The 19742-nt window shown below is 40.9% G+C and overlaps 1 protein-coding gene across 7 annotated transcripts in view; it reads right to left on the bottom strand.

Annotated features, from left to right (window-relative positions):
* FMN2 (formin 2) overlaps nucleotides 1-19742 on the bottom strand; it is a 345241-nt gene that overhangs the window by 240157 nt on the left and 85342 nt on the right. For 6 of the 7 annotated variants that reach the window (XR_015156591.1, XR_015156593.1, XR_015156594.1 and 3 more), the window contains exons 3-4: nucleotides 10952-11099; nucleotides 1162-1217 (exon numbers count right to left, since the gene is read on the bottom strand). Coding sequence is in view for 3 of the 7 variants with exons in the window: in XM_086381217.1 (XP_086237343.1) it covers nucleotides 1162-1217; nucleotides 10952-11099 (204 nt within the window). In the remaining 4 variants the exon portion in view is untranslated. The remainder of the gene's footprint in view (nucleotides 1-1161; nucleotides 1218-10951; nucleotides 11100-19742) is intronic. The other variant, XM_086381218.1, reaches the window with a different exon arrangement.

The raw sequence follows: 19742 nt of genomic DNA, 5'->3' as shown, positions 1-19742 counted from the left end.
AGAGGACAGGGAAGCCTGGCGTGCTGCAGTCCATGGGGTCACAAAGAGTTGGACGTGACTTAGTGACTGAACAACTACAAGGTAATGTATTTCCAGCTGAGTCCACCAGACCTCTCCAAGTACCCCAGCCTGACAGAGGTCTCTGTTCTTAAAAAAAAAAAGAAGCTGGGGAAACCTATTTTATGACATTATTCTTAAGAGTATCTTTACTCTTATCAAAGTGACCTGTCTAGCTATATTTCTGAAAAGCACCAGAGGATTTATAAAATGAAATTCTCAACCAATTTTTATCTCTATTTCTCCTCCAGGAGGAGCAAACTTCCATGTACGCTGCAGGGCTGCTTTTTTTGAAAAGGGGAGTCAATTTATACTTGGAAAAGTTTTCAAAAATCATCAGATTCTTTGATTTTTACAGAGAAGAACACCATATCCCAGATAGTATGCCATCACTAACCAGAAATTGACCTGGGCCTGGAACCTGGGCAAGAGCCATCTAATTTTCTATCTAGACCCCCCCTCCAGAGAACATGCTTCATGCTCGTAATTTATAATACTAAGTTATTTTCAAATTATAGTTGGAAAATATATAAACAAATTTTAAAAATGATTTTATATCCAAAAGAACAACTGCTAACCCCAATTACTATTCCATATAAATGTTTCTTATTTTTTCAGGAGGTGCATTTTGGTGCAAGAAAAAGAAGACATTAGATTTGACTTCTTTAGTAACAGAAGAAGAAAGTTTCTATGGAAATTAAACAGATACTAACTAAAGTTTCATTCACCAAATCAACTTAAGAATATAATTTGATTTTTAAAAAGCTCTGGACATTAAAAAAAATCATATCCATATGATTATTAGTTCAACCAGACACATTTCCACACGACACCTGAATGGCCACTGTTTCCTAGTGGAGCCAGCAGTTGTGGCCCAGCTCTCTGGCTGGATGTGGAATGATATGGGCTCTGAGGAGCTTGTGCCCAGAGCCACTTCAAGGCTGATTTCTTTGGCCAAGTCTGAATGGAACAAAACACCCACCCACCTGCCTGGAGTCTCCTGCAGGCTGAGAAACACAGGTGGCCTAGCTGGCTGGGCAAATGGAAGATAAGGCAGACAAACACGAGAGAAAAGGATTCCACAGCCTAATTAAGTCTTCTTACCTGCTGAGCAGCATCTGAACATTTTTTCGGAGTTTCTAAAACAGCAGATTGAGAGTCTGGGTTGAAAAGGAAGAAGACAGGCAATATGTTAAAGAGCAGATTTTCCCATTTCTTTGATCAGAAAATGAAACTAACTATAATATACCTTCAACCACAATAAGCACCCAAACACCCAGGCTACTTTCCAGCTATACTTCCATGTTATGAGGACATGACCACTTTTCAGTACATGTAACACACAAGATGACACGCTCATGTCATTAGGTATTTTTAAAATTAGATTAGCACTATGCCCTTCTTTACACATCAGTCATGATTACTTATCTCAATAGCTAGTTTCTATTTTGTGCCAGGAAGTATCTGCTAAGACAGTCACTGCTCATATTATTCTCTTTAAGTCTGTACAGTGATGGAAGTCAACTCCCTAGCCTGGAAGGACGGGGTCCTGGGTACCTTATCTGACTGTTGACAGCTGACCTTGCACTTTCAACAAGAGATAATGTGCCCTCACTAATAGGCACTGAGTGATGGTCATCTGAGACAGAAACTATGGGACTGCAGCTTCTTCATGCTGTAAAACCTAAGGGATAGCTAAGGCTATGTTTCCTTCTGTTTTTTAAGCTAAGGGATGCTTTCTGTGAAGCTCACATGGGAGTTACAAAAATAAAGACATAAGAGAGCCTCCAGGAACTACCAGCAATCGTGGATTGGAGTCTGAGAAGGACTTCTCCTGTCCATGGTTGCATCGCGGTGAGGAACTGAGGCCCAGACACAGCTGGTAGGGAGACAAAGATGAGTCTGTCTCCCCACTGTCCCATTGCTCCCCATCCCAGACTGGCACACAGACCAGATGCCTGACAATACATAGAAATCACTATGGCGGATACCTCAGACTTTTCTAATTTAGCAGCATTTTAATTCACGTGTGTGACAATGCACAGAAAAAGTAAAAAAAAAAGGCATTCATGGTTTAAATCATACAACGTATTGTTAAACTACATTGAAAGTTCATTTCACTTGGATTGAAGCATGGTTTCCACCTGGGCCCCACGAGCCTCCTTTGGCCTTCTCCTCTCCCGCCACCCCGACCTCTGTGCCATCCCCACCTGCTAAGCACACTCTGGCCACACTAGCCTTCCTGCTGCCCTGTGCATACAGTCCTGCTCCCTCCAGGGGATCTGGGTGTGTGGGGATCTCTGCACACACACCCACCCTCTCCCTGCTCCATGGAGCACCCCGTTCCCTGTTGCTCTCTCCACCAAGTCAATCCTCAAACAAAATGCTATAGAATTCACTTGTTTGCCAACTTATTTCTCTATCTTACCTGACTAAATCAAACTCTATGAAGACAGACACTTTGTAGATTCTTTTCCTTACTGACTCCCCAGCACCTAGAACAGTGCCTGACACACAGTAGATGTGTGAAATATTTGTTGTTGTGGGAGGGGATGAAAGGTGAGACCAAAGGATGGTGAAACCACGGAAGCAAAGCGGGAGCCCCAGGAGAGCAGGCGCTGGGCAGGGCACAGGTCGCCATGCCATTGCTAGGGCTGCACCTAAGTTCAGGGTACATCTTTCAGAACAAAATCACTGAGAACAGCATGGCATAATCACTCACCAACAGGTATCACTGTGGCAACAATACTAACAAGCAGCTTTAACACAGAAGTGTTTTCCCGAATACTATATTTCACTAAGTTAATCAAAAGATTTGTCTCTCATACTGACAGCTCTATTTTGAACTCAACACAAGAGCTGGCCATTTTTGAAGAAAGATATTTAACATCAAAGTGAGGACAGTTAATATTAAAGCAAATCTAGGCTCTAGAACACTTCTGTTTTCTGCTGGTTTTAGTCATCTTCAAATCCTCCAAAACACAACAGACTTGAGACAAGACTCTAGGGCTTTGTAGAAAGGAGGACGTTTTCACTTCCTTGTCTGTCTATGCAAGCGATGCAGGCAGAGCCCACAGAGTCTCCAGGAGGGTCACAAACAGCCCTTTCCCTTAAAGACACATACAGTGTTTCCCAGTTTTGTTTTGTTTTTTAAATAGTCCTATGCCACATGATCTGCTCCAAAAAGCAAACCTCTGGATTCCGATGGTAAAAAGAATGTCACCGCCTCACCAAAACAAAGAACTAGAGAGTGTTATCAATATTCCACTGTTCTGAACACCTACATGTAAACTTTGATCTGAACTGAGTTCATCCTCTCACCCTCACCTCTTTCACTACTTCCTTGAATCAGTGTGTTATGACGCCTAGGAGAAATTTATATGTCAAAATATTCTCTTCCAGATCATAAGCTGGAGCACAGGAGTTCTAGAGGGTCAAGATTTTAAGGTGAAAGAAATGTACAGAATAACTACAAAGTAAGGGGAAACAAATGAGAATAATCAAGAGAAGAAAGAAAAACAAACATCGAGAAGGAAAACAGGAGAGAATAAGAAGGAAAAAGAAGAAGGGGAAGCAAAAGAGCAAAAGGAAGCATGAAAAATCACCAAAGGGCTGTCCACCGAGGGACGACACAGGCTGGGCTGTGCCCAGTGAAGGGCTTCTGAGCACCGGGCCAGTCAGGAGCCTGTGGGCAGGTAGGGGAGAAACCCACCGGGTTCCAGTGTCCTCAGAGTGTGGACCCCTCATGCGAACTACCAGGGCACTGGCCTCCCACCCCTCCTCCCAGAACTGGAGAGCTTTTCAGAACTGCCTTCTGTCAGCCCTGCACCCGCAAACAGTCCCTCTTCATCATCAGGATGGGTGTTTTTGGAGTGACCCAGGGAGAGCTCTCAAGAGCACATCTCAAACTGCCAACTCCTCCACCCACCCTTCCTAAGGATTAAGAAACTCAGTTTAGTTCAGTTCAGCCACTCAGTCATGCCCAACTCTGCCACGCCATGGACTGCAGCACGCCAGGCTTCCCTGTCCATCCCCAACTCCCGGAGCTTACTCAAACTCACATCCTTTGAGTCAGTGAAGCCATCCAACTAGAAGTCTATGAAACTAGACTGGTTTTAAAAAAACATTACTGTCTGAAGTAGAGTGGGAGAAAGAACATTCCTGACAAAAATTTAAATGCTCCATTTTGGAAAAAAAAAAAAAAAAAAACCAGAAACCTCACAAAAATTTCTGGGCACTCCAGAATTCCAAATATGCTTCAAAAATGATCTCTTTATCATCACAAATAAGCCAGTGACTTACAAAACACACTTGGATGAGGTTTACATTTGTAGAGAGGACAGGAAGAAAAAGGGTAGGATATGCTAGGAATGGAACAAATCAAATACCCTTCAAAATGCAGAAAATACAGCTTCTGAAAATGAACTAAGCAGTCTCTCAAAACTTTTACATTTTAATGAAAAATGTGCTTATATAAAATTACTAAATTATAGCTTCTTTAATGATCAATTTGATTCAAATCTAATCAATTTAATCTAAAGAAAATTCATTAAATTTCATTTAAATACCATGACTTATGATTAGCAGCCTAACCAATGGTAGATGTCTTTACTCTGGTATGCCATATCCTTACACAAATGAAGGTGGGGTTAAAAATGTAATTTCCCTAAAAGGGGTCAACCCTGTATTCTGTTTATTTGATTATTTAATAATCTGGATCTGCCCCTCGATTCCAACAAAGGATGTCCACACAGAGGCATTAGCCTGCATATATGAGGGGAAAATGCGAGCTGATTTAAAAAAACAAATAAATAAATAAAACTGAACATGGAGAATCATCTCCAGGAGACATGGTTGATCTGCTTGAGAGCATTTTATTCCTGAGTCAGGTGGCAGGTTGAGAGATAAACATCATCAACCCTGCTCCCCACCACCCCCCAAGCCCCTTCCAGAATCTCTGCTTTTCCTCAAGTGAACATGGATTAAAGCATCAGGAAAAACCTGGAAATGAATTGAGAATGCACTTCACACTATATTTCATCCCACAGAAGCTCCTTTATTTAGAAGCCGTAGAAATACTTCTTTTGGATACTAGAGGACAGAAGAGTTGTCCTTCTGAGATTATTGCTTTTCATCTCACAGACACAGGGCATGATCCAGCTGTGTCCCCACTTCTCTTTCTACCTTAAACCTGAGGGAAAAATGCCAACCACCTTTAAAAACTGCAAGTCCTTCTGAAAGTCATTTCAGCATGCTGGTTCACCTCAGTGCTATATACTCAATTCCTTTCAATCTAATCTATTTCCCTCTATCATCTTTTTGTACACCTCACATATTCATAAGCTGCTCAGCTATCTTTTTGGAGCCAAGGTGGATTACCATTCTTTCAGCCAGCAAGTAAACCCAGGTTTTAGGATTCCTATACAAAAAGTTTGTCACGTTTCTACCAGCTGTCCTTCCATGTTTTCCTCCAGAATTTTCTGTGCCAAATTGCTTTTCTAAAATCAGTCTTCTGTTCAATCTCTTGACCATTCACATTTTTAAGGAAAGATAATGGACCTGGACTTCCCTGGTGTTTCAGTGGTTAAGAATCCACTTGCTAATGCTGGGGATAGGAGTTCGATCCCTGGTTCAGGAAGATTCCACATTCCAAGGGACAACTAAGTCCACAAGCTGCAACGACTGAAGCCGGAGTGCCTACAGCCCATGCTCCACAAGAGAAGCCACTGCAATGAGAAGCCCCAGGGCCACAGCTAGAGAAAGTCTGCACGTAGCAACAAAGACCCAGCCTGGCCAGAAATAAATAAATAAAATTAAATTTTTTTATGGGTAGATATTATAATTTAATTCAGATAATACAGAACTTCTTATGGTTTTTAAAAGAATTTCTTGAAACAAAGAAAGAAAGGGACTTTCCTGGTGGTCCAGTGGCTAAGATTCCGTGCTCCCACTGCAGGGGGCCCAGGTTTGATCCCTGGTTGGGGAACTAAAGATCCCACATGTGGCAATGAAGATCCTATGTGCTGCAACTAAGACCAGGAACAGCCAAATAAATATATATATTTAATTGTTTTAAAAGGAAGATAACGGCCTTGATTTTCCAAAGATGCACCAAGAATGATCAAATCACTCTTCACACCTTGACTCTGTTCTCCACAAATTCAAAACTAAAACCAAGTCTCTCTTTGTGTAAATCTATCAAGTAACCTTTGAAGCTTGGTGATGATCCCCTAAAATGGTCCTTGGGCTCTTTCAGCACACACAGAATTCCATCAAATATAATATTGCATTCATGTGCTGAGTAGATATTTTATTAATATTTATATCTTTTTCAACAAAAGATCTTCATTTATTCACTCAATATTTAAGTATATACTGCATCCAAAGGTCTTGAAATGTTGGGAGTCTACACAGAAGATAGATGGCAAATACAGATCAGTTCCCAACCTAAATAATTCAAATGATAGAGATATGAATAAAATGCCAGGAGGCTCCAGAAGAACCACCGTGGTGGGGGTGGGTTGCATCAAATAAGTAAAGGAAAATGAAGAGAGAGAAGATAAGGAGAAAAAATAACTGAAAAGGACCTCTTCTTATTAACGTTTCTGCTACAAACTTCTGGAGCAAGCACAATGCTCTCTAACTTCCTTTCCAGCCTGTCCTTCTAGGAGACTTCACTCTACGGACTTCAGATGATCAGCCTCAGCACCTCAGGCTCCTCTGTGGAGGCAACACAAAGACACGGTAGGAGCCAAAGATCCCCAAGAACCCACAACCCCTGAGGCCTCACTGCAGCCTCTGCACCTAGATTCATATAGAGGAAGGTCCGTTTCTTCACCACTAGATGAAGGTGGAGAAAGCCAGTTTCACAAAATGGATTGTGGAAAAACAGAAGTGTGGTCCCTGAGAAAGGAGAAAAGGCAGCACCACGAGTCTGAATTAGCCTGCCATGCGGATTAGTGGGGCTTCCCAGGTGGCACTAGTGGTAAAGAATCCGCCTGCCAATGCAGGAGACAAGGGGACCCCAGTTTGATCCTTGGGTTGGGAAGAGGGCAATGGAAACCTACTCCAGTATTCTTGCCTGGACAATCCCTTGGACAGAGGAGACTGGGGGATACAGTCCATAAGTTCACAAAGAGTCAGACACAACTAAAGTGACTTAGCATGCACTCATGGGGATTAGTAACCAGTGTAAAGAAGAGCCAAAAGGTAAAAAAAAGTCAAAGAAAAACCAAGTTGTCAATTTTCTAAGATGGAATCATAAGTCTTTCTTCTTCAGAAAGAAAAATAATCAGTGAGTTCTTTTATTTTAAAACAAAGCTGAAAGGGACCACATGCTGCAAACAGCAATTTTAGCTGTGAAGTCACTACACACAGACCACAGTCAAGTGCACTGGAAATAGTTTGTCACTATTAATAATCACATTATCAATATTTGCAATTAATATCTATTTTTCAAAAAACGTAGGGTCTATGCATGGTTTTCACTGTGTTACTGATATCCTCACCTGCCTGCTTATGACAGGGAGGGTGAATGGTCGCAGAATGAGAATGCCCTGCAGAATCCTGCAGAATCACAGTAGCAAAAGTTTAGGAAGGGCCATTAGGCCATTTTGGACAAAACAGTTATTGGGCTCTTGGGTTTATTAACAGATCAGCTGGATAAAAATAAGTCACTACATTAAACTATTTTCTACTTATCTCCATCATCCTCTTTAAGAATACACATTTTAAAAGGAGACAGGTTGTTATATTAAAAATTGCTACTCTGGCATTTTACAAGTTATATCGAAAAAGGAAAAATTAGTTTGCAAACTTCTTGGCCTCAATTCCAACTATCATCTCTTACCAAACTAAAATTCATATTATCACTAATTAACTTTCTGTCTAGCATTCCTCCAGTTTACAAAAAAAAAAAAAAATCAGTAACATAAAATGTTTCATAACTTTTTAAAACTGCCCTAAAATTTTAGAGGATAATATAAATGTTTCAGTTAAAGTTGAGAAGTTCACCCTAGGGATGAAAAAAAAAAATGAAAACATCACCCTAATCACTGGTGTAAAACACAAGACATGAACGACTTAAAATATGTCTCAATGAAATTGACTGATTCTACTGTAGCTACACCTAGCTATTTCCTAACCGGTAAGTAACTTCCAGAAAAACATCAACTTTTGCTTTATTGACTACACCATAGCCTTTGACTGTGTGGATCACAACAAACTGTGGAAAATTATTAAAGAAATGGGAATACCAGACCACCTTACCTGCCTCCTGAGAAATCTTATGCAGGTCAAGAAGCAACAGTAAGAACTGGACATGGAACAACAGACTGGTTCCAAATTGGGAAAGGAGTATGTCAAGGCTATATATTATCACCCTGCGTATTTAACTTATATATAGAGTACATCATGTGAAATGCCAGGCTGGATGAAGCACGAGTTGGAATCAAGATTTCTGGGAAAAATATCAGTAACCTCAGATATGCAGATGACACCATCCTTATGGCAGAAAGAGAAGAAGAACTAAAGAGCCTTTTGATGAAAGTGAAAGAAGAGAGTGAAAAAGCTGGCTCAAAATTCAACATTCAGAAAACTAAGACCATGGCATCTGGTCCCATCACTTCATGGCAAATAGATGGGGAAACAATGGAAACAGTGACAGACTTTATTATCTTGGGCTCCAAAATCACTGCAGATGGGGACTGCAGCCATGAAATTAAAAGACACTTTCTCCTTAGAAGAAAAGATGACCAACCTAGACAGCATACTAAAAACCAGAGACATTACTTTGCTGACAAAGGTCTGTCTAATCAGAGTTATGGTTTTTCCAGTAGTCATATATGGATATGAGCGTTGGACTAGAAGGAAAGCTGAGCACTGAAGAATTGATGCTTTTGAACTGTGGTGTTGGAGAGGACTCTTGAGAGTCCCTTGGACTGCAAGGAGATCCAGCCAGTCCATCCTAAAGGAAATCAGTCCTGAATGTTCATTGGAAGGACTGATGCTGAAGCTGAAACTCCAATACTTTGGCCACCTGATGCAAAGAACTGACTCATTTGAAAAGATCCTGATGCTGGGAAAGATTGAGGGAAGGAGGAGAAGGGGATGATAGACGATGAGATGGTTGGATGGCATCATCGACTCAATGGACATGAGCTTGAGCAAGCTCTGGGAGTTGGTGATGGACAGGGAAGTCTGGCATGCTGCAGTCCATGGGGTCACAAAGAGTTGGACATGACCGAGCAACTGAACTGAAGTAACTTTTGACATAAACAAATAAAAGTGTATTTAATAGGATAAATACATTAAGTTATATAATTTTCCCTTTAAAACTAAATTGTTTTACATGCTCGTTTTTTTCAGGTGTTACATAAGCACCCTCTCATCTCTGAAGATCTACCTTGGCCCTTGATCAACTGTTCTCTGTACCCAAAGAAAGTCAAAGCCCTACATAGAACATGTTTCTTATGTCACACCTCTTGTTTGTGGTTCATTTCAGAAAGTATAGTCCATCAAGTAAACACTAAGCACTGTTTCAAAAGCATGGGCCTTTAAAAAGGGGTACACAAGGTTGGGTGTGGGCCCCCAGTCAGTGCCTCAGTGCAAAGAAAGAAGAAGTAAATGCATCACTTCGGGATGAGGAGAAAAACAGAGGTTGTGAGCAGGAGGCCCCCTCTGCAGATCTTTGGACAGGAGTCTGAAATAAAGTCACTGAGGGTGTGGGCCATTGTTGGCTTTACAGGGACTCATGAGGAATATAATGACTGCATTCTGGATGCTAATCTATGCTTTAACACTTAGATAATTCTCAAAGTATCCATATGCAGTAGGTGTTATCCTTACTACCATTTAACAGGTGCAGAAAACAAGGACAGAAGTTAGGAAACTTGCCCGAGGTTACAAGCTGATACACAGCAGAGTCCATGCTCCCTGGTCACACTCTTTACAGAGGTCCCAGCTAGGCATCCACCCAACATCTTTCTCTCAATAAGCCAATGGGAATAAAATACCAAATTCTTAACTCTGACACCATGCTATGATACCATTTAGGAAAATTTGATGAGGGAGAGATTTCTGAATTGTAATAATGCCCTTCTATTTACTCTTCCCTGATGGATCAGATGCCAATATTCCTGATGAGTCCACCAAGAAGAAGCTGTGATTTTATTAAGCTAAAATGAAAAACGACGCAAGGAATAAGACAAGCAAATTCCATAAAAACATTGTTATACAAATATAATTCTTAATTCAATACAATGAAGTGCTTTTCTAGCTTTGGGCTCCATAAAAAGCTGATGTCAATGTCATGCTACCTTCAAAGTACTTCAAGAATAACACAAAACACTTTAGGACAACACAAGGGACAAAAAAAAACCCAAACATTACATCTGAACAATGTATGATTTTTTAAATTACTTAAAATTTAGATTTAGTAGAATGTATAGCTTCATCTTGCCTCTATCAATTATCTCTGAAGGCAAGGAAAAAACCAACAAAAGCTCAAAGAGAATAGTAAGGGAAGAGCCAGGGAAGGAGGTGAGGTGGCTGCCGCCTCTGAAGCCAACAGACAGAAAGTTCCCCTCTGAGCTTTCAGCCCATACAGTGGGTGGCTTCCTTCCAGGTGGGGGCCTCAGCTGGACCCCAAAGCAGTGGTTCTCGGACTCTGTACACACAGTACTAACTGGATAGCTCTAGTTGCCCAGTCCCCGTAACTATGAAGATAGAGGGTAAGAATTTTCAATTTAACAAGCTTCCCAGTGATTTAGCCTGATTTATATGACGACTGTAATCTAAGAAATACTTGGAAGAGAAACCCAGACTCACTACTCAGCAGGTGCTTCACAGAGATTTGATGTTACTTTCAGAACATACACTCTTCCCGTGGGCCTACCTGTGTCAGCATCCTTAGGCCTGTGTTCTTCATCAGGAGGTTTAGATGGTGGCCAAGCAGCTGGGACTCTCCTCGGAAACTGCCCTTCGATATAATCCAGTGAGTGTGTGGGTTGACTAACTGCAGCCCAGGTGTAAAGTTGATCTTGCTATATTAAAAAAAAAAATTAAGCTATTTTAATTCAATCATGAAAAATGGAGTCTTCTTGATTGATAATTGCAACATCATTTCTATCATAAATATATGTGTGATAGGCATATATATAGATGCAAACATACATAAAACATGAAACAGCATTTTATACTATTCAATGTAGATTCATCACATCAACTTTCTTTCACACATTTTGTTTTCATAACCATATGTGTTTCAACTCCTATGGTAAAATTTTAGTCTCTTTCTTTGGAGGTAAAAGGCCATGTGGGTCTGCAGGGAATTACAAGATCAGAAAATCTACCCGATCACAGAGTCCCCTGACTAAGCGTCTTCAATGCACTGGAATATGATGTACCTTTGAAATCTGTGTAAACACTTGGCAAAATCAGAGAACAGGCAGTGCTGGGCACTCAAGGACAATAAACAGCTTCCTTGCCTTCAAGAACAGAAAGCCCAGGAAACTAATTATCCTCAATCCAGGTCGGGACCAGTTTGGGAGAGGAACTATAAAAAAGTAAGTGAACTTGCCAAGAAAAAAAGAACTGGACAGGGATCTTGCAAAGAAAGCTCTTCCCAGCTGGAGATCAACAGAATCTGGACAGAATGAGAAGCAGGCTCATAGCTACATCTCATGCCAGGAAGCCAAGTGGGAACCATAGAAAGGAGGCCACTCTGAGGCTGCAGACACCCTTGGAAACTGCCCGCTAAGATTGCAGGGTAACAGGTGCTTCAGGATGCAGGCACCAATGCACACAAGCCCTGGGTTCTCTTCCTGACATCCTCCTTACTCACAGGTATATTTCCCTAAACCTTTTGATCAACACAGCAAATAGAACAGAGAGAGTAATTGAGTGGTAGAAACAAAAATAAAAAACATGATATAAACACCATGCTGACACTGAACTTGAATTAACCAGTGGAGAGGCATTGCTATTTCCAAAAATTTGCTTCGCAAATTAATTGAAGAACTGCATAAAATATTCTTCAGTGTCAACAGTAAAATACAATGTATATATCAGTTAGTTTAAGCTTCACCTTTAGGGACACTCACTGCCCCTATCCAAGAACTCAGATTCTCAGGTCTGAATCAGGAAGGGTCCCACTGTAGACCGGTCAGCCAGTCACATCTTTCACATACACATCACATCTTGATTGATACCAGGTCTACTAAATATCAGAAATAACTTTTTATTGGAAAAATGAGTGGTTTAATTAACATGATATTAGAAATGAGCTCTCGTTGGTAAAAGTAAAGGAATTCAATGGACGTGGACCAGCAAATCCCTGTCCAGGGATTAGACATCAGAGAATATCCTCATTCTGGCAAGAACAAGGTGAGATGTGGACAAGGGGCAATATCAAGGCTCAGTGTCCCCTTCACATCCACAAAATGTGAACCTCTCGCGTAAAGAGCAGCCAAGCACCTGGCAGGGGAGCGAGCTGTGTGTTTCCCAAAAGGGGGACTCTGACTTAGAGAGCTTCATCATCCTAATAATAAACCCACTCAGTCTCAGACTTCATTTGCTCCACAGAAAAGAGTCAGCGCCAGCAGCCATGGGGACAAGTGGTTTCACTCAGGATTTCACCATTCAGCAAATACAAGTTTGCTAAAAGCGCTCCGTAAAAGCCTACATAAACCACAAACAGCCTGGCCAGTCCTGCCGTCTTTCAGCCCCACCCCAGGACTGAAACACATACAGACCTGTAAGGTGACAAAACCTCTCCTTCATTGTACGGCTCCACAAGCAGGGAATAAGCAAGCACTAAGTTCTGTTGTGGTTCTTCAAGAACCAAATGTCAGCTCTTCCAGCTGTCCTTTTTCTATAACCCTCCTACTCATCCTCCCAATTTCATCTCCCCACATGTCCCAAATCAAGCTCCACTTCACTGGAATGCCCCAACCTAGCCTTTCGCATGCACAGCATCTAACCAAAGATTAAGTCCCACTGGGGTCTCCCCCAACTCCCAAATCACAGCTCGTTAGCCCCGCCTTTTGTTGACAGTTAACAGCATGCAATCCAGATCAGTGGCTGAACACATTTCTGAGTACATTTCGCCTTCCCTTAACCGCCTAACCTACTTCAGCACAGAAAGTGTGTACACAAGTCCTGTAAAATTCCCAAGCACTCCATAAATACCACTTAATGTCTACTGAATTAACACATTTGTCAGATAAGAAAGAAAAGCAAGAGAGATGGTTTATCAACATGAGAGCAGCTGGAGCTGTGATCTCATTTTTTTCATCTGCTTATTAACAAAAGTACCAGAGGGGTACTTTGTGTGCATTAAACAGAAAACAAAGGTGTCAAGCAATCCATTATATCTAAACCTATTCACAACTGTACCATGTAAAACAACATCAACAACAACAAAAAACATGGGACAGACAAAACTCCTAGGATAGAACCAGAACTGCACCCCAGACATATCTGCTAACTTTATAACCCCTTCATGTCCTCACCAGGAACTCAGAAACAATGCCTGATCTTGTCTTTCTGCAGGACTGGAGTGAGCAGGGCAAATGCTACATGAAAACAGCTGTGTAAACCACATGGTGTAACTCAAACGTAACTACCGCAAGAGCTAGTTGCTTTGATTTCTTTTTTTAATTTTAATTTTTGGTACATTAAATTTACTCATAAAAAATTATAAAAATGTACAAGTTTGCCTTTTTAACAAAGTATAATAAAGCTCCCTAAACAATACTTGACATTTACAATTCAAAATCAAATTAGCAGAATACTAAACATTTACAAAACTTTATTTTTTACAGGGCTTCCCTGGTGGCTCAGATGGTGAAGAATTTGGCTGCAATGAGGGAGACCTGTGTTTGATCCCTGGATTGGGAAGATCCCCTGGAGAAGAGAACGGCTACCCACTGCAGTATTCTGGCCTGGAGAATTCCATGGACTGTATAGTTCATGGGGTCGCAAAGAGTTGGACACAATCGAGCAACTTTCACTTTCACTATCTTTTTAAAAATATTTTTTTTACATATAAATTTTTGAAAATTTTAATTGGAGGCTAATTACTTTACAATATTCTAGTGGTTTTGCTGTACATTGAAATGAATCAGCCATGGGTGTACATGTGTTCCCCATCCTGAACCCCCTCCCACCTCCCTTCCCATCCCATCCCTCAGGGTCATCCCAGTGCACCAGCCCTAAGCACCCTGTCTCATGCATCGAACCTGGACTGGCGATCTACTTAACATATGATAACATACATGTTTCAATGCTATTCTCTCAAATCATCCCACCTTTGCCTTCTCCCATGGAGTCCAAAAGTCTGTTCTTTACATCTGTGTCTCTTTGCGGTCTCGCATATAGGGTCATCGTTACCATCTTTCTAGGTTCCATATATATGCATCAATATACTGTATTGGTGTTTTTCTTTCTGACTTACTTCGCTCTGTATAATAGGCTCCAGAAGTTACATGCAACTTTGTAGAATTGACATAAAAGAATGGCTCAAAAATGGGAGAATTTTCGTTCATTCCTAAAAAGAAAATGCATCCCAGAAGCTCTGAAGATTCTTGAGATCATGAGGCCTTTAGTTTTAGCACCAGTGCCTGTCTTTGTGCACCTAAGACCTCTGCACAGGTGAGGTCTTACAACACTGAGATGGACCGGCCGGAGCGCCACTCCCTCCAGTAGCAGTGTAGTAACACTGACCTTTGGCCTCAACCAGCACAGTATGCAGTTTGCACATATTCAGAACCTTCAGACTTTTAAGTAATTTAGCCTCTTCAGAACCCTTGTGTGTAAATGTCACTTGCCTCACTTTCTGGGAGTCATCTGCACTTTGGAAAGGACAGCCAACCCGCTCAGGTGCCACAGGCCCAGCCACTGGGATGAGTGGTCAAGCTAAGCAGGGTCATGGTTTCCCTCACAATGTTTAAGACTCTTCAACATGTAATGCCATTCATTACCAGTGTGGAAAACAAACAAGGCATCAAATAAGCCACCACAGAGGCAGGAAAAGTGACAGTGACACGGTGTGAGGAGGGTGCAACCCAGATCCCACTTAGCAAATGCTCACCAGAAACAATGGAACGAGTGGACAGATGCAAGCCTCTTATCAGTTTGTGCTCAAACAGGAATGCATTACAGCTGTATAACACTAGGCAAAATTACTACCCACTATGCTCCTCCACAGAAGGCAATGGCACCCACTCCAGTACTTTCGCCTGGAAAATTCCATAGACGGAGGAGCCTAGTAGGCTGCAGTCCATGGGATCACTAGAGTCAGACACGACTGAGCGACTTCAGTTTCACTTTTCACTTTCATGCATTGGAGAAGGAAATGGCAACCCACTCCAGTTTTCTTGCCTGGAGAATCCCAGGGACGGGGGAGCCTGGTGGGCTGCAGTCTCTGGGGTCGCACAGAGTTGGACACGACTGAAGCGACTTAGCAGCAGCAGCAACATGCTCCTCCACATGTAGTGTGCAGTGTAAACTAACTATGTGACCTTCCTTCGATAAAGGACCTAGAGTTCTAAGTAGTGAATTAAAATACTGAACCTACTAACTGCTATACTAACAAGCTGACTCACGTAATTTTGGGGGATTTTAAATGATTCTGGTTTTTTAAAATACCCAATCATATATATGTATTTATTATTTTAGGTGCTAGTTCCCATTTTCTCAGTGCTCTTTAGCAATTCGAAGTTTTTAACATTTATATCCTTTCCCATTTTCAATATTATAATATAAAAACTAGAAAATAAGGTAGAAAATCGAGTGTTCTGCTTAAACAACAACAACAACAAAAAGATGAGTGTTTTGTCCTCATGGTGTATTCTACTTTAGTCTGCACATGCCACTTTCTCCATTCTTGCAGATACAAAATGTGAGTAGAAGCTTTAAAATATGACAAATTACACAGAGCAGATTGGCTAGCACCACAACTACCTGGTTGCCACAGCATTTGGAAACTGAGTCCATGATTTCAGGAAAATGATTATGTAGTTGAAAGAGTCAGTCTGACCTGTTTCTAGCTGATGAGGACATCTTCTGAGGAAATGCCAAATGCTCCTTAGGCTCACTGACTGTGGTTGCTTCTGGAGAGAAACTTCATAAGAGAGAAAACACTGCTAGCAAATATTCCCAAGTTCAAGTAAGGGATTCACTTGGGAACAGGTCTCACGGGTAGGCAGCTGAAGCTTTGTGTTCTGTGTGTCTCCTGTTTGTTTTACCATTCTCAATTCAGAATGGCCTCATTGGAGACAGCACTCAGCACATGAACTTTCAAAGACAGCTGGAAATTTCTCTAAGACTTCTGATGACTAAAACACAGCTGTACAATGTCTAAATTCATTTCCTTCGATTAGAATGCCATACTTAAAGTTTGTTTTAATTTTTTGCTGTGTTTAGTATAATAACACTAACTTCTTACATTTATCAAAATAGTTATAACGGGGTGGGCAGGGCTGAGTTAAGGGGTGTGTCCAGAGATGGCTATGGACTTAGGAAGTCATTTTAGGCAGCATGTCTGCTGATGGTAGGGCTGTGTTCCCTGGACTGAGGCGTCCCAGCACTGAAACTTACAGGCTGTTGAGTGGAGCCAGGTCTCCATATCAGGGGCCCAAAGTATCTGCCTCTGACTCCAGCCAGAGTGCACATAGGCCCCTGCTGTGTCTGCCATCAGCTTTTATGACTCCAGAGAGAGCTACATTCGCCTCCCTGCCTCTCCAGGAGACCCTCCAAGACAGGCATTGTGATAAAATTGAAAAAATTCAACTTGGGGAAAACAAGATTTGATGTCTGGATCCCAAGTCAGAGGCAGGCCTGCCTAGCTTGAAGCTTTGCTTTTCAGAACACAGGCACAAGTCACCCCTAACAATAAATCAACACAAACAACCCAACCAACATTTCCCTCCAAGGGCAAAAACCAAAAGGAAGGAGTAATACAACCCTAAAGCCTGGGAAAAGGAGACCTCAAGTGGAGCAAGTCAGAAAAAAGTGATGAAAAGACAGAGAAGTAGAGTACAAATGAAAGAGCAAGGCAGAAACTCACCAGACCAAATAAATAATGAGAAAATAACCAATCTCCCTGAAATAGAATTCAGAATAATGGGAGTAAAGATGCTCTGAAGACTTGAAAATAGAATGGAGAAAATGCAAGAAGCATTTAACACAGTTAATACAATCATCAAGGACATAGAAGAAATAAAGAATAAGCAAACAGAGATGAACAACACAATTACTGAAATTAAAAATACTCTAGAAGGAATTAATAGCAGAATAACTGACAGAAAAACAGATAAGTAAGCTGGAGAATAGAGTCGTGGAAATAACTGCTGAAGGGCAGAATAAAGGGAAAGGAATGAAAAGATTGAGGATAGCCTCAGAGACCTTTGGGACAATATTAAGCAAATCAACATTCGAGTTATACGGTCCCAAAGGAAGGAAAAAAAAAGGCACTGAGAAAATTTTTGAAGAAATTATAGTTGAATCCCCCACATAGGAAAGGCAATAGCCAATCAAGTCCAAGAAGCACGGAGAGTCCCATACAGGGTAAACCCAAGGAGAAACACATTGATACACATATTAATCAAGCTAACAGAGATTAAGCACAAAGAAAGAATATTAAATGCAGCAAGGGAAAAACAACAAGTGACATACAAGAGAAAACCCATATGATTAACAGAGGATCTTTCAGCAGAAACTCTGTAGACCAGAAGGGAATGGCAGGATATATTTAAAGTACTGAAAGAGAAAACTCTACAACCAAGATTACTATACCTGGCAAAGATCTCATTCAAAATTGATGAAGTCAAAAGCTTTACCAACAAGCAGAAGTTATGAGAATTCAGAACCACCAAACTAGCCTTGCAATAAATACTAAAGGGACTTTACATAGCCAGTAAATACAACAGAAAGGAAAGACCTACAAAAACAAACCCAAAATAATCAAGAAAATGTCCATAAGAACATATGTATCAATAATTACCTTAAATGTAAATGGATTAAATGCACTAACCAAAAGATACACAACTGACTGGATACAAAAACAAGACCTATTTATACGGTGCCTCCAGGAGACCCACTTCAGACCTACAGACACATACAGACTGAAAGTAAATGGATGGAAAAAGATATTCCATGTGAATGGAAACCAAAAGAAAGCCAGAGTGCAATCCTTATTTCAGAAAAAAAATAGACTTTAAAATAAAGAATATTATAAGAGACAAAGAAGGACACTATACAATGATCAAGGGATCAACCCAAGAAAACATAACAATTGTAAATATTTATGTACCTAACATAGGAGCATCTAAATACAGAAGGTAAACACTAACAGGTGTAAGAGGCAAAATCTACAGCAACGTAATAATAGTAGGGGACTTTAACACCCCACTTACACCAAAGCACAGATTATCAAAACACAGAATCAATAAGGAAACTCAAATCTTAAATGAAACATTAGACCAATGGGATCTAATTGATGTCTTCAGGATTTTTGATCCAAATGGAGAAGAATACACTTTCTTCTCATTGCATATTGAATATTCTCCAGGACAGACCATATCTTGAGCCACAAATCAAGCCTCAGTAAATTTAAGGAAACTGAAATTGCATCAGGTGTCTTCTCTGCCCACAACGCTATGAGACTAGACATCAACTACAGGGAAAAAAACTGCAAAAACACAAACTTAAACAATATGTTACTAAATAACAAAGAGGTTACTGAAGAAATTCTTAAAGAGATGGGAATACCAGACCACCTGACCTGCCTTCTGAGATATCTGTATGCAGGTCAGGAAGCAACAGTTAGAATTGGACAAGGAACAATAGAATGGTTCCAAATTGGAAAAGGAATATGTCAAGGCTGTATATTATCACCCTGCTCATTTAACTTATACTCAGACTATATCATGTGAAACGCTGGGCTGGATGAAGCTCAAGCTGGAATCAAGATTGCCAGGAGAAACATCAATAATCTTAGATATGCAGATGATACCACCCTTGTGGAAGAAAGTGAAGAAGAACTAAACAGTCTCTTGATGAAAGTGAAAGAGGAGAGTGAAAAAGCTGGCTTAAAACTCAACATTCAGAAAACTAAGATCATAGCATCCAGTCTCATCACTTCATGGTAAATAGATGGGGAAACAGTGGAAACAGTTACAGACTATTTTGGGGGGCTCCAAAAATCACTGCAGATGGGGACTGTAGCCATGAAATTAAAAGATGCTTGCTCCTTGGAAGAAGTTATGATCAACATTACTTTGCCAACAAAGGTCTGTCTAGTCAAAGCTATGGTTTTTCCAGTAGTCATGTATGAGTGTGAGAGTTGGACCATAAAGAAAGCTGAGCGCCAAAGAATTGATGCTTTTGAACTGTGGTGTTGGATAAGACTCTTGAGAGTCCCTTGGACAGCAAAGAGATCCAACCAGTCCATCCTTAAGGAAATCAGTCCTGGATATTCATTGGAGGGACTGATGCTGAAGCTGAAACTCCAATACTTTGGTCACCTGATGTGAAGAACTGACTCATTTGAAAAGACCCTGATGCTGGGAAAGATTGAAGGTGGGAGGAGAAGGGGACGACAGAGGATGAGATGGTTGGATGGCATCACTGACTCAACGGACATGAGTTTGAGTAAACTCTGGGAGTTGGTGATAGACAGGGAG

The sequence above is a fragment of the Bos grunniens genome, chromosome 28, assembly GCF_055505025.1.
Source record: "Bos grunniens cultivar Pamir isolate PY7600 chromosome 28, Bosgru_T2T1.0, whole genome shotgun sequence".
NCBI lineage: Eukaryota > Metazoa > Chordata > Mammalia > Artiodactyla > Bovidae > Bos > Bos grunniens.
Note: the sequence above shows the minus strand (reverse complement) of the source record. Positions and strands in the feature narration are given on the sequence as shown.